Raw genomic sequence first — 16,178 nt, 5'->3', positions numbered from 1 at the left:
TTTTAGATTAGAAGATAGACGTCAGAATCTATGCTATTTGTTGCTTTTTTTAATAGGATTTCAGGTTCGGTTTTCAGTGGTGCTACGCTGAACTTTGTTAACCTCATCGTTGGTGATCATCCTTCTTGGTCGGAAGATCATTGTGTCACTCTGAAAGTTGTTATAGAAGTTTGAACTGAATATGTTACAGACTTATCTTGAGTTTAGAAATTGAAATATCGTTGACATCTATGTTATACAATAACAAATACTATAAGGTACTATTTAAGTATTTAATTGAACGTAACTTATGACTTATTAATTTCATATTATGTCATATTTATTTGTATGTAATTTTCATTCACTTTAGTTATTGTATCATGCCATTGTAGAAAAATCATTGATTTAAATTTATAGTTTAATGGTGAATCATTGTACACATCTTTTATTAATTTGTTTACATCTAAGTTTGTATGGTGTGTATTTTAGATCGAACCTTGGGACTTGTATAGATTTTTAAAAATAAAAATTATAATTAATTTTAACACACACGCAAATTGCAATATTACATTTTAATACCTAGACAAACTAATACCTAATATATTTACATTCTGACATGCATATAAATCAACATGGATTAGTTTACAAAAACATCAAAATATACAAAAATATGAGTATGAAATAAATACAGCAATGACTACAACTTTTTAATATATTTTTAAAGATATACATGTAATAAAGGTATTAAAAAATATTGAATGACAATTATTTATTTAGAAAAAAACATCTCTAAGTGTAATGCGAACTAATAAAGTACGAAAGGCATTGTATTCATAGATCAACTTAGTATTTAAGACATAAAGATCTACAAAACCATTTAGCACAATACTATTTTATAATTTCTTCTTTAATCTCAAAACTCCAATAAGCTGATTTGATGAACTCTTCTAAACATGTATTTATAACACTTTAACTGTCATCAATATTATTATCTTTGGATGTCCTCCCAACGGTGATATGGTTGGATGAATTAGAAACAAAGCATGAAGTTTTTTTTGTTTTTTTTAAATTCATAAATTATTTATGTAAAGTATTTTTATAACACGATTAGGAATTAGTTATTTGTTTCGGGAATAGTGTAAAGTTTTACTTAGCGACGATGACGTAAAGTTTGTTAAAAAATAAGAACGCTCTAGCATTTGATGAAGAAAAGACGCTTTTCCTATTAGAGTAAAGATAAGGATGTTATAGACGGCTATAAGTAAAGGACATTCGACTGTTCCCTTTACTGGTATTAAACAAAGTTTTTTAACCCCAGAGTCGGATACTTTTAACGATTGTTGGCCATTTCGCCAATGTTATCTGTTCCAGTATTGAGTTAAGTGTTCCCTCCAGTTGTATCTGGTTGTATTTCGAATACTTGACAAAGCGGAAGCGCTTAACAACTGGCGACAACGCCTGAGCTTACTAGCATCATCATCTAGAAGTTTTAGAAGCACTCTGTTAGGAGAAGGCAAAATTTTAACTCATCGGCCTAGTTAGCATCTAGTAAAGCCAGTGAGCTTTGGACTCGTATATCTTTGAGGTAACGAGATAGACTTTTATAAAAGGCCCATACGTTGGGGCTTCGTATTGGAAAATACAGTTTTGTCTTCAAAAGGGAACAAAACCGTCCTGTCGAAGCCGTCCAGAAGAGGTATCGCCTGCCTGTCATCTTGAGAACGAATGTTGAAGGTTACCTCTGCAAGGCCAAGATCGATCGTTGAGGTCAAGAACTTTTACGTAGGAGCCATCCTACTACCTACGACACTTAAAGAACAGTAGTGCTATACAGCTTTAAGGCTCGGCTGAATCTGTGCTACACGCTAGATAGCCAGATAACCGTTATTCTACCACTATGACATTTTCGCTGTATCTGCTGTTGGTCCGTTCTAGTTTCATTTTGCACAGACGAGTGCCTGGAACCAATGTACCTGCGTCGAAACCAGCAACCGGAACATGACGCTACACCATTGAAGAACCTGAGCCAGACGCCCTGATTACAGAGAACTAGAACCAGATGACGCATTAACAAAGAACCGGAGCCGTTGCAGATCAGTACCGAAGAAGCTTGGGGAGCCGAAACGTTCGTTGCTTTACCAGAGCGTTAGTGAATTCATCGCCGTGACCCTTGCCGTAGGGACAGGCTTTAACGTTGGAATAGTGGACCCGAAACTTATTGGGGAAGGTAATCGCCGTTTTCAATACATACAAATGTTATTTAAGTTCTCTCTCCGTAGATTAATTAGAGTCTATAGGAAAGTGACAACTTGCTAGATTATTACTCAGTTTAAATCGTGTTGTATTTAGGATATCCTTAAAAATAGGTGTAATCTAGCAACGGGTCCGTATATACGTTTAGCTGTTAATCTGACCTGTACATGACATATTTGTCTAAGCATTGTTTTTAGTAACGTCGCATATTAATTGTTTGCAATACTCCCGTCTTAAGTCTCACTGTCAGACGAATATCTCATTCATTAGAACTAGAGCTATATTTTGGTGTTTATCTTATCTAAGTTTATTTATTTTCATAATTTTGTTATATACATTTCTGGCTGTGAAAACAGTAGGTATAGATCTAGCTTTATATAGACTAGATCTGAAGTAGGCCCTACATTCGAGGTGAAGCCTGATTGCACATTCGTAATTTTGTTGTTTGTAAATAGGTTGCCAGTGGCTCTTGTTGAGTAACACGTAGTCCTTTAAGTGTGCGTGTGTCGCACAGCGTAATTCAGTCGGTTCAGAGTGTACCAAAAAAAAAAAAAGTGTATTTTAGAAAGCAGGCATTGGGGTAAACAGAAGTAGGTAGTCTAGACGCTAAGGGTCTAGATTGTTAAAGTTAAGAAGATTAAATTGGCAGATATTGGGAAGATTGGGAGCCAGGTTTAGTTCAAAAGTTCTAGTTATAGAACAAAGTGAAGTAAGGCTTTTATTCGTTAGTACAGGAGATACCATAATTTAGTTAATAAGTAAGGAAATTAACATAAAACTATAATGGCAGCTGCTTCATTTCAGGTTACGACCTAGAAGAGTTTAGAAAAAAGCGAATTCATGAAGCCAAGACAGAACTAGAACTGCGTGGCAAAGAACTAACTGCCTATGTACAGCAGAAGGTGTCGGCAGAAGCAGAGCGCTTGGAGAAGGAGAGAAGCAGAAAAGCAGAGAGCTTGGAGAAGGAGAGAAACAGAGAAGCAGAGCGTGTCACAAGACCCTAGCAGTGTGCTGGCGCCTGCTTTAACTGGTCGTGGTCTAGGGTGATTCTGGAGGCCCGACTGTTGACGCTGGAACTTTTGTGGCTTTAGCCCTGTCGCGATTTTGGTGTTTGGCTATATAATTAAGATATAAAACTAAACACCGGAATATAGTTAGAAACTATAACTTTAAACTGTAACTTTATTTACACACAATATAGAATCTTCCAAATAAAACGTTTACATACAGATACATCAACTACTAAACATTAGATTTCACTATAAGTTTCTCGTACAATATTAAGAAGACAAGCAGAAGCGGGAAATACGATTGTCCGCTCTACAAAACCCACGCCAACTTTGCGTTCGTTTCGAGCACAAAAACCCTCCCACGTGGACTACACCGCAACACAGTGGTTACGCCCCCTTGCATCATCAGTGAGGCATAACCTCAGTGGTTACGTCTACATGCATCATCGGTATCTGACAAGTGATGACGTAGGCCGCGCCAACTGCCCCTTTCCCCAAACGGTCCCCTGGTCACGTGACAACAAAATAAACACTAAAGCACAAAAAAAAAAAAAAAAAAAATACTTATTTCCCCTTCCACTAATAAAATAAATCTAATTCAACTAATTAAAATATATTAAATACCATAAACAATTGCATTAGATCTCCAATATAAATAACAGTAAACAAACTAAAAACTTTCCACAATAACTAAGGCCATGGTAGTGGACTGCGGTTGTTCTGCTACACACACAAACGGTTGTGGGCTCACAGCGGTTTGTGACACCCCCCCACCCCCCCCCACCCCCCCCTCAAGCAGAACAACACGATCAATATTGTCATTCTGGTTACTGTTGGCAATGATAAAGAAAAAAAAATTTCTTTCTTAACCCCTCTACAACTAAAAAAGAATTGGGAAAAAGACTTCTTAGGTATACATTCGTCTACCCATTGGCAGAAAAAGTAAAAATTAAAAAAAAATTGCTACAAAGTAATACAATGTACTCTAATCATCCATTGAGGTCACACACACACACACACACACAAGTGAACAAAGAAGTACCGCAGTAATTCAGTTAAACGAACCCAATGGATACAGTGGACTGAATAGTATATAAATACTCAGCTATGTACAGAAGAAACAAATAGATACATAGTAGTAAGACATCTGGTATTCATTTCGATACCCGGAGTATCTGAATATGTAGTCTCTTTGTAACAAGTAAATAATAGGTATAAATACAAGCAGTTTTAACATACATGAGTATAGTGTATAGAACTAAACTAGATATGTAGATATTCGAAAATGAAAATTAAGATACTTAATCTAATACAACTCTGAAAAGTTATGACAATAAGCACGACAGACTGCATACACAAATAAAAATGACATGTGAATCAGAGCTACTTAAGCTGAAATAAAACAAATGATAATAAAATAATAGAAATGAAGTTAGGTGAATACAATAATGTAAATGTAGGTTGACTGACTTGTGCACATTAGGTTCATACAGTGGCATTGTCAATCATATTGTCCTGCTAGCCTATTCTATAGGACAACGGCCCCAACAGAAACATCATGTTCCCCTGAATGTTGGGGTCCAGGGCTTGGGCTGCCCTGGCTTTCTCCTACTTTCTCTCTATCAGTATAGAACTTAAGCAAGTTCCCATGGAGTAGTTTTGGACCAATTTCAACGGGCGAGCTTGGGGAATCCACCCCAGATCCCTCTGTAAAGTGTGAAATATTGGCCCCCCCTGGCCTCACTCCTTTCCAATGTATCAACTACATTAGGTGAGCTTGGGCACATCACCCTAGCCACCTCAGCAGAAGAAGAGACGTTGGCACTCTTGGCCGCATTCTCTTCAGATTGTACGTCACATAAATTAGGCGAGCATGGGGGGGGGGATCACCCCATTCACCTCTGCAGAGAACGAGATCTTGGCACTACTGGCCTCACTCTCCTCAAACGTTACCTTAGCGGCATCCCTCCAATTAGGATTAGGTTGAAACGGATCGGCAGCGCCAGGTATGTTTCCAACTACACAATCATATAGTGGATGCCTTAAAATAAATAATGTAAACTATAGATTACACTAGACTCCCACTAGCAAGGACAGTATGGCGACAATAAGGTAACCACTGAATAATAAAAAATATATAGTGCAAAAAGTCAGCCTACCTTACAGCATGGAATTTTAGTTAAAAAAAAACACAGCAGCTGAAGATCCAGTCTCTTGCGCTGATCCGTCGACGAAACTTGTTTTTGAAATTTTTGATTAATTTGATTTGGTATTTAAAAAAATGAAATACAGTGGCATAAAATTAACTTAAAGTCAATGTCACCACCACTGTAAGTAAATTATGTCTATTCGATTCACAACAACACATCAGCAGTATCGGCAGCACAATCTGGACTCGATTCTAGTACAGTAAAGTCCTAGACCTTACGGGTGTAGACTTAGATTTAGACTCAGGAGATGTAGACTAGACTGTAGTGGTTTCTCGGCTCGAGGTCTCTAGTAAAGTCCTAGACCTTACGGGTGTAGACTTAGACTTAGACTCAGGAGATGTAGACTAGACTGTAGTGGTTTCTCGGTTCGAGATCTCCAGTAAAGTCCTAGACCTTACGGGTGTAGAGTTAAACTTAGACTCTGGCGATGTAGACTAGACTGTAGTGGTTTCTCGGCTCGAGGTCTCAAGTAAAGTCCTAGACCTTACGGGTGAAGAGTTAGACTCAGACTCTGGCGATGTAGACTAGACTGTAGTGGTTTCTCGGCTCGAGGTCTCAAGTAAAGTCCTAGACCTTACTGGTGTAGACATAGACTCAGACACTGGCGATGTAGGCTAGACTGTAGTGGTTTCTAGGCTCGAGGTCTCAAGTAAAGTCCTAGACCTTACGGGTGTAGACATAGACTCAGACTCTGGCGATGTATGCTAGACTGTAGTGGTTTCTCGGCTCGAGGTCTCTAGTAAAGTCCTAGACCTTACGGGTGTAGACTTAGATTTAGACTCAGGAGATGTAGACTAGACTGTAGTGGTTTCTCGGCTCGAGGTCTCTAGTAAAGTCCTAGACCTTACGGGTGTAGACTTAGACTTAGACTCAGGAGATGTAGACTAGACTGTAGTGGTTTCTCGGTTCGAGATCTCCAGTAAAGTCCTAGACCTTACGGGTGTAGAGTTAAACTTAGACTCTGGCGATGTAGACTAGACTGTAGTGGTTTCTCGGCTCGAGGTCTCAAGTAAAGTCCTAGACCTTACGGGTGAAGAGTTAGACTCAGACTCTGGCGATGTAGACTAGACTGTAGTGGTTTCTCGGCTCGAGGTCTCAAGTAAAGTCCTAGACCTTACTGGTGTAGACATAGACTCAGACACTGGCGATGTAGGCTAGACTGTAGTGGTTTCTAGGCTCGAGGTCTCAAGTAAAGTCCTAGACCTTACGGGTGTAGACATAGACTCAGACTCTGGCGATGTAGGCTAAACTGTAGTGGTTTCTCGGCTCGAGGTCTCTAGTAAAGTCCTAGACCTTACGGGTGTAGACTTAGATTTAGACTCAGGAGATGTAGACTAGACTGTAGTGGTTTCTCGGCTCGAGGTCTCTAGTAAAGTCCTAGACCTTACGGGTGTAGACTTAGATTTAGACTCAGGAGATGTAGACTAGACTGTAGTGGTTTCTCGGTTCGAGATCTTCAGTAAAGTCCTAGACCTTACGGGTGTAGAGTTAAACTTAGACTCTGGCGATGTAGACTAGACTGTAGTGGTTTCTCGGCTCGAGGTCTCAAGTAAAGTCCTAGACCTTACGGGTGAAGAGTTAGACTCAGACTCTGGCGATGTAGACTAGACTGTAGTGGTTTCTCGGCTCGAGGTCTCAAGTAAAGTCCTAGACCTTACTGGTGTAGACATAGACTCAGACACTGGCGATGTAGGCTAGACTGTAGTGGTTTCTAGGCTCGAGGTCTCAAGTAAAGTCCTAGACCTTACGGGTGTAGACATAGACTCAGACTCTGGCGATGTAGGCTAGACTGTAGTGGTTTCTAGGCTCGAGGTCTCAAGTAAAGTCCTAGACCTTACGGGTGTAGACATAGACTCAAACTCTGGCGATGTAGGCTAGACTGTAGTGGTTTCTCAGCTCGAGGTCTCAAGTAAAGTCCTAGACCTTACGGGTGTAGACATAGACTCAGACTCTGGCGATGTAGGTTAGACTGTAGTGGTTTCTCGGCTCGAGGTCTCAAGTAAAATCCTAGACCTTACGGGTGTAGACTTTGACTCAGGCTCTGGAGATGTAGACTAGACTGTAGTGGTTTCTCGGCTCGAGGTCTCAAGTAAAGTCGTAGACATTAAGGGTGTAGACTTAGACTTAGACTCTGGCGATGTAGGCTAGACTGTAGTGGTTTCTCGGCTTGAGGTCTATAGTAAAGTCCTAGACCTTACGGGTGTAGACTTAGACTTAAACTCTGGCGATGTAGACTATACTGTAGTGGTTTCTAGGCTCGAGGTCTCAAGTAAAGTCCTAGACCTTACGGGTGTAGAGTTAGACTCAGACTCTGGCAATGTAGGCTAGACTGTAGTTGAATGGTAGACTATCAAGTCAGTTACATTTGACTGGTTCCACTGGATTCTAGTATAATGGCTCTGCCCCCAGCGACGATTGTGGCTAAAGTATCCGAAAAAAAAAATCAGCAACAGTTCCAAACGTACAGCAGTTGATCAATCCCGGACGAGCCGTCCACTTTAGTTGTCACAAGACCCTAGCAGTGTGCTGGTGCCTGCGTTAACTGGTCGTAGTCTAGGGTGATTCTGGAGGCCCAACTGTTGACGCTGGAACTTTGGTGGCTTTAGCCCTGTCGCGATTTTGGTGTTTGGCTATATAATTAAGATATAAAACTAAACACCGGAATATAGTTAGAAACTATAACTTTAAACTGTAACTTTATTTACAAAACAATAAAGAATCTTCCAAATAAAACGATTACATACAGCTACATCAACTACTAAACTAAGATCTCTAATGACTATGAACGTTAGATTTCACTATAAGTTTCTCGTACAATATTAAGAAGACAAGCAGAAGCGGGAAATACGACAGTCCGCTCTACAAAACCCACGCCAACTTTGCGTTCGTTTCGAGCACAAAAACCCTCCCACGTGGACTACACCGCAACACAGTGGTTACGCCCCCTTGCATCATCAGTGAGGCATAACCTCAGTGGTTACGTCTACATGCATCATCGGTATCTGACAAGTGATGACGTAGGCCGCGCCAACTGCCCCTTTCCCCAAATGGTCCACTGGTCACGTGACAACACAATAAACATTAAAGCACAAAAAAAATACTTATTTCCCCTTCCAATAATAAAATAAATCTAATTCAACAAATTAAAATATATTAAATACCATAAATAATTGCATTAGATCTCCAATATAAATAACAGTAAACAAACTTAAAACTTTCCACAATTACTAAGGCCATGGTAGTGGACTGCGGTTGTTCTGCTACACACACAAACGGTTGTGGGCTCACAGCGGTTTGTGACAGAGAGCTTGGAGAAGGAGAGCGCTTGGAGAAGGAGAGAAGCAGAGAAGCAGAGAGCTTGGAGAAGGAGAGAAACAGAGAAGCAGAGCGCTTGGAGAAGGAGAGAAGCGGAGAAGCAGAGAGCTTGGAGAAGGAGAGAAGCGGAGAAGCAGAGAGCTTGGAGAAGGAGAGAAACAGAGAAGCAGAGCGCTTGGAGAAGGAGAGAAACAGAGAAGCAGAGCGCTTGGAGAAGGAGAGAAGCGGAGAAGCAGAGAGCTTGGAGAAGGAGAGAAGCGGAGAAGCAGAGCGCTTGGAGAAGGAGAGAAGCGGAGAAGCAGAGAGCTTGGAGAAGGAGAGAAGCGGAGAAGCAGAGAGCTTGGAGAAGGAGAGAAACAGAGAAGCAGAGCGCTTGGAGAAGGAGAGAAACAGAGAAGCAGAGCGCTTGGAGAAGGAGAGAAGCGGAGAAGCAGAGAGCTTGGAGAAGACATAGACGACCTCGTCGACTATCTGAAACGTTTTGAGATCAAGTTAGCAAGGTTTAATGTCCGAGAGAAGGAGTGGTCCGAAATTTTGTAGGACTTCGTGCATGGACTTCGTACATTGGCAAGCCCTCACGATTTTCCAAAACCACGACCACTCGATGCAGAATAGTTATCTAGTGTTGAAAAAGGAACTGCTAAATGCGTACGGGCAAAACGCTGCAACATTTCCAAAGTAATATTACGAAAATACTTTATCTAGCAAGGTAGATCCACAAACGACCTTCGATTTTGAAAAGGATTTTTTCACTAAATGGCTCGGAATGTGGAGAACACCTACGAGGGTTTGGAGAACTTCATCCTGATCGAAAATTTCATTAACAAATGTGACAGTCATCTGCAGTCCTTTATAAAAGAAATAAACTCTAAGGTAATTGAGAAGGTTGTAGATATCATTAGGAATGCTTACCCAAACAACCCACTTTCAGTTAGGGACCATAAAAAAGTCATTGACCTGGAAGGGCATGTCAAAGGGAATGTAGTTAAAGATAGGGACACTAATGATAGGAGAAATGATAGGTCCATGGAACGTGGGAACAATGGTTGGGACAGTTATAATGGCATACCTGGCAAATGAAATCAATGACAGGGAAAGGTTGGTTAGGAGAATAGATAGACCGAAAGCTGGTGAAAGATAAGGATGTGACATGTTTTAACTATAAGGGACACATAGCATACCAGTGTAGAAAACATAAGAGGCATAAGGTCAGGAAATAAGAATACACAGGGCATCAGTAACACTAGTAACAGGGAAGGTAATTGTAGACAAGAAATGGATAATCTGCCACCTGAGAGGGTTAATCTTGTAAGGAGCATCCAAGACAGGGATCGAGATAATGTGGATAGTGAACCAGATGAAGAAATTAATGAAGTCTACAGTGAGGAAAAATGAATGTCAACTCTACCCGGGTATTTTAAGTAATAAACAGGTGAATGTGATTCGGGACACATCTAGTACACTGCTAGTTAAATGAAGATTAGTTAGAGATAAAGATTATCTGGGCTATACCAAATCAGTAAGTTTGGCACACGACAAAGTTAAGAGGTTCGAAGCTTTCCTTAGATCTCCGTTGAACGCAGGGTATTGTGAAGGGGTAGCCATCCCGAGGTTATCTAAAGATGTTTTACTTGGGAATGTAGAAGATGTCAGAGCAGGCTAGAAGGTGGAGATATAGGTATAGGAATAAGAAGCAAAAAAAGGCATAATTTGAATAAACTGCTATAAAAATGGGCACATCGTTTGAGACTGTTGGAATAGGACAGAACAGACTCAATTCGGATAGGAGACGCAGGCCTATATCCAATAGTAATGGTAGAAGAGATTATTGCGGTAGTGGTAATCGCAAGTGATACATAGGTAGAAGGTCATGTGAAAGTAGAAGTAGTGCAAGATGTAAACTCCAGTTGGAGAGATCAAATGCATGATAGCGAGTAAAGCATAACATTACACGACCTTAGTGTGTATACAAGTTGTAAATAAATGTTATTTCAATTATTTTATTCGTTACTAACTGACTTCTCTAATGTTTATTTCTAGACGAGTACCATGCTGGCTCTTGTTACTTTCAGATAGTGAAATTTGCATGCAGTTGCGAATGCAGTTAATGTTTGTAGTTTGCTTATTTTGGGAGCCATAGTTATTTTGCTGTAAATGTATGTAATTGGATACTAGTAGGGGCATTAATAAGGTGGTAATGTTTTAACACCACGGAAAGCGTAAGCTTTATCATTTCTATTATTGTTAGGTGATCATGATCATACATCAGTAAAATGTTAGATCGCTTTCGGACAAGTAAGCGGAGAGAGAAAAATTAAATTCACTTGTTAAAGTCCCGAAAGAACGTTAGGTGCATAGTAAGAGAACGAGTATTTGTCATACTAGGTAAAATGTCTGTGCTGACGTGTGAGGAAAAACAGAACCTCTGGAACAGAATTCGATGAGGTAGCTAGACACACTTATGGTGTAAACATACACGAACTATGTCTGCGATCCCCTGCGAGACAACACAATGGACAGTACCACCTAGTAGCACCTGAGAGAAGTATGGGTGCATATGAACTCGATTTTGGAACTCGACGTGAAAATGAATCCAGAATCAAGACTCAAATTGTGCTGTCTTTTATGTGTTTCCCATACATTTTGACCCTTGCACAATGTAAAAATAAGACGGTAGTTAAAAAAATGACTGACAGTTTTTTTTTTATCGGGATGGGGAGGAGTTACGATTAGGAATAAGGGGAAAGTTTTACTTAGCGACGATGACGTAAAGTTGGTTAAAAAACAAGAACGCTCTAGGATTTGATGAAGACAAGTCGCCTTTCCTATTGAAGTAAAGATAAGGATGTTATAGAGATAGAAGGCTATAAGAAAGGAAATTCGACGGTTCGGTTTATTGGTATTTAACGTACTTTGTTATTCAACAATAGAGTCCAATACTTAATCGATTGTTGCCCCTTTCGCAGGTGTTAACTGTTCCAGTATTGAGTTCAGTGTTACCTCAAGCTAAACTTGGTTTGTATTTTGAATACTTGAAACCGCGGAAGCGCTTAACAGTATCTTCTTAAAAGTATATTTGTAACACACATTTCCTTATGAATAATAGAGATTATTATTATCATAATTATTTAATTACATAAAAATAAGTATCCAAATAAATGCTAGTTTTTGTAACACACATTTCCTTATGAATAATAGAGATTATTATTATCATAATTGTTTAAATAAATAAAAATAAGTAACTAAATAAATGCTAGGTCGAGGTTAATAACTCTAACTGGTACCTTTTGGTATTCCCAATTGACGCTAGTGTCTTTCCTTCTGCTAACCCGTTGTGGTTCGTTTCCATGCTTTCTACCAGCGCCGTTCACGTCGTGCGGTAGCCATATTCCATTATTCTCCAAATAATCCTCTCTCGACTTAGCAAGCGAGGTCGTATATTCTAACAACTTTTTTTTTTTTTTTTTTTTTTACTCGGCTATTATTTTCATCATCACCAAGCCAGGGTAATTCTAAGTCCGCGCATTGCAAAGTGCCTAAAGAAGCTAAAATATGCATGAAGTCTAACTCTATTATGCAGTCGTTAGTGATAGCAACGAGAAGGAATTACTGATTACCAAGCTCAACTATCATGTCAATCAAGCCTTTTTTTGGGCATCAGTTCTCTACTGGCTGTTTTTAACGAGTAGACCATTGCTGGCTTTGTCTTGCAATGGACACCTTATTTGACCGGATCGTGAAGCAATAGTATCTAGGAGGAAGTGATAGCTTATCCAATTTTTTCCGTTGGCTTTCAGACTTATTTTTCCCTAGCACGGTGGCCGGAATGACGGTTAAAGTGGCTCTCATTCTCTGTGTTGGCGATTTCTGCCCCTTGAAGCCAGCGCGTGCTTGTTTCGGTTAAAGTGGCTCTCATTCTCAGTGTTGGCGATTTCTGCCCCTTGAAGCCAGCGCGTGCTTGTTTCGGTTAAAGTGGCTCTCATTCTCTGTGTTGGCGATTTCTGCCCCTTGAAGCCAGCGCGTGCTTGTTTCGGTTAAAGTGGCTCTCATTCTCTGTGTTGGCGATTTCTGCCCCTTGAAGCCAGCGCGTGCTTGTTTCGGTTAAAGTGGCTCTCATTCTCTGTGTTGGCGATTTCTGCCCCTTGAAGCCAGCGCGTGCTTGTTTCGGTTAAAGTGGCTCTCATTCTCTGTGTTGGCGATTTCTGCCCCTTGAAGCCAGCGAGTGCTTGTTTCGGTTAAAGTGGCTCTCATTCTCTGTGTTGGCGATTTCTGCCCCTTGAAGCCAGCGCGTGCTTGTTTCGGTTAAAGTGGCTCTCATTCTCTGTGTTGGCGATTTCTGCCCCTTGAAGCCAGCGCGTGCTTGTTTCGGTTAAAGTGGCTCTCATTCTCTGTGTTGGCGATTTCTGCCCCTTGAAGCCAGCGAGTGCTTGTTTCGGTTAAAGTGGCTCTCATTCTCTGTGTTGGCGATTTCTGCCCCTTGAAGCCAGCGCGTGCTTGTTTCGGTTAAAGTGGCTCTCATTCTCAGTGTTGGCGATTTCTGCCCCTTGAAGCCAGCGCGTGCTTGTTTCGGTTAAAGTGGCTCTCATTCTCAGTGTTGGCGATTTCTGCCCCTTGAAGCCAGCGCGTGCTTGTTTCGGTTAAAGTGGCTCTCATTCTCTGTGTTGGCAATTTCTGCCCCTTGAAGCCAGCGCGTGCTTGTTTCGGTTCAAGTGGCTCTCATTCTCAGTGTTGGCGATTTCTGCCCCTTGAAGCCAGCGCGTGCTTGTTTCGGTTAAAGTGGCTCTCATTCTCTGTGTTGGCGATTTCTGCCCCTTGAAGCCAGCGCGTGCTTGTTTCAGTTAAAGTGGCACTCATTCTCTGTGTTGGCGATTTCTGCCCCTTGAAGCCAGCGCGTGCTTGTTTCGGTTAAAGTGGCTCTCATTCTCTGTGTTGGCGATTTCTGCCCCTTGAAGCCAGCGCGTGCTTGTTTCGGTTAAAGTGGCTCTCATTCTCAGTGTTGGCGATTTCTGCCCCTTGAAGCCAGCGCGTGCTTGTTTCGGTTAAAGTGGCTCTCATTCTCAGTGTTGGCGATTTCAGCCCCTTGAAGCCAGCGCGTGCTTGTTTCGGTTAAAGTGGCTCTCATTCTCAGTGTTGGCGATTTCTGCCCCTTGAAGCCAGCGCGTGCTTGTTTCGGTTAAAGTGGCTCTCATTCTCAGTGTTGGCGATTTCTGCCCCTTGAAGCCAGCGCGTGCTTGTTTCGGTTAAAGTGGCTCTCATTCTCAGTGTTGGCGATTTCTGCCCCTTGAAGCCAGCGCGTGCTTGTTTCTTCTTTTTTTGTATATAATCAAGTTACCACTAATTCAACATCAAATAGGGTCCCTAAGTTTATTTTCTGGTATCTGCGTTGCTCGTCCTTCGTCCAGTGCCTCTGTCACCATTCTGACAGGTTGTGAGAATTCTTCCTCTTAGACTTCAAGCCTTCGGCATTGATTAGCCATCCCAGATGCGTCTATAGGTGCTTCATATGAGAGTACATATGAGAGTACATATGAGAGTACATATGAGAGTACGTAAACAATGGCTTCGCTGGCCTTGCGCTTACCACTAACGCTGATGGCTTTCTTCAACTCATGGTCTCGAAGCGCATCAATGAAAGCGTCTGTGATGATGGTTTACAGAAAATCTTGTGCTGCCTTTGGATAGGCCAAAAGTGCGAGGCGTTCGATGCCTGTCTCTAGCTCCTGTAGTTTTTCATCAGGCGCTGTTGTCGGGTCTTAAGTTGCACTCGATTAACTTTTTTTTTTTGTAAATGTTCAGCTCAGACGAGTGCGGCGAAGCTATGTTGGTTCGGTAATGGCTGGAGCAATATGGAGAACTTTCCTCTTAGAGATAACACAAGGGCAGCTGCTTTCTTCTCCCTGTCCCGTATGTTAACTTAGGCTGCTGCGTCAGTATGCTTCTGTACACAAACCAGGATACGAAACCATCAAATACTGGGGGGGGGGGGGGGGAAATCATTTTTTCAGAGCTTTCAGGTACAAATGACGTCATATTTGCTTCAGCTACATTAGTGTGCTTACAGTGAACGAGTTGGGTCTTTGTTTCTTCGTTGGCCTTCACTACGTCGACCCTTTGATTTATTTGTTCGTCTACTATGACAGTCATTTTACGGATCTCTCGCTTCAGTTCTTTCACAAAGTGTTGATCAAGCGTTTTCATTGTAGCCAGAGAAGATTCCATTGCTGACATTTTATATATTACTAATACATTTTCTTTTTGTAATAATTTGAAAATTATTCTTGGGATCGACAGTTTTCTAGTGAGGACTTAAATGAGAATTAATGTAAAGATTCATTGCAGTCCCTTGAGTCCTATTTGCTGGGTCATTGAGAATGTTTGGAGATTTTCTTCTCTTGTTTAATATTAAGCATAGTGCTATCTCTACTACAGCTAAACTGATGGCTCCAATAGCAAAACCTATAGCCATTCCAACTAAATCTGAAAAAATGCAGGCCCCTGAAACAAAAAGAAAACATTTTATCATAATCGTTAAAAGATATCTCTCAACATATTTATCAATATCAGTGAGAAATTTACGGAATTGCAATTATCTGAAGCCTATTCAGGGCCTCAATTTAGAAAAATATGCCTCAAAATAACATTAAAAAATTTGAATTTAATGTTGTAATAAAATACAATTAAGAAAAGTACTGAAATGTAATTTTCCTGAACAATTTTTTTTCCTATAAGACCTCAAAAAATCCTTCCCAAAAACTACAAATAAAAAAGTACTTATCTAAAAAATGATAAATATTTATGAATATAAAAATATTGTAAAAACAAACAAAATAAAGCTGTAGCGAATTCAGAAAAGCATATTGTAATGCGTACAACAAGACCTCATTCTACAAATGCCTTCTTGCCTACAATACATCGGTTTCTAAATAATAAAAAAAGATATACCACAAGCAACTACAAATTTAAAAAATTACTCTCACTAAAACGAATAGCCAGCCATCTAATGTATTACATTACTTATCAACAGAAGTCTTTAATACTTTGGTGGTATGTTGTCCTAAAAGGTCATATATTCTTAAACTTAGGTATAATATTGAAATGCTTACATTTAAATTAATTACTTAGTGTATCGTCTAACATAATTGTATACTGTAAATTTTGCTGCAAGATAATAATTCAAAAAGAATTTATAACAATTTATTGTTTTAACATATTGAGGTGCTATTCCGACTTTATCTTCTTCTTCCTCGCTCTCATTTTTTTTAGCGTTCAGATGACTAAACCAATATATGAGAGGAACTGTGCACAACTCAGACAAGTTTAAACCATTTTTGTTATTATTAATATATGTAACTTAATTTCCAAAAAGATTTAGTAATACATATAAACAAATGTATTTTATATTCATTTACAA

The 16,178-nt window shown here is 40.2% G+C and overlaps 1 protein-coding gene across 3 annotated transcripts in view; it reads right to left on the bottom strand.

Annotated features, from left to right (window-relative positions):
* Window positions 1-564: 564 nt before the first annotated feature.
* The window catches only part of LOC106073948 (uncharacterized), a 101,623-nt gene continuing 86,009 nt past the window's right edge, over window positions 565-16,178 (bottom strand). For all 3 annotated transcript variants that reach the window (XM_056028252.1, XM_056028254.1, XM_056028253.1), the window contains one exon: window positions 565-15,262. In XM_056028252.1, coding sequence (XP_055884227.1) covers window positions 15,063-15,262 — 200 coding nt within the window. In that variant the 3' untranslated portion in view covers window positions 565-15,062. The remainder of the gene's footprint in view (window positions 15,263-16,178) is intronic.

Source organism: Biomphalaria glabrata, chromosome 5, assembly GCF_947242115.1.
Source record: "Biomphalaria glabrata chromosome 5, xgBioGlab47.1, whole genome shotgun sequence".
In the NCBI taxonomy this organism is placed as follows: Eukaryota; Metazoa; Mollusca; class Gastropoda; family Planorbidae; genus Biomphalaria; species Biomphalaria glabrata.
This window is presented reverse-complemented; position numbering and strand designations above follow the sequence as displayed.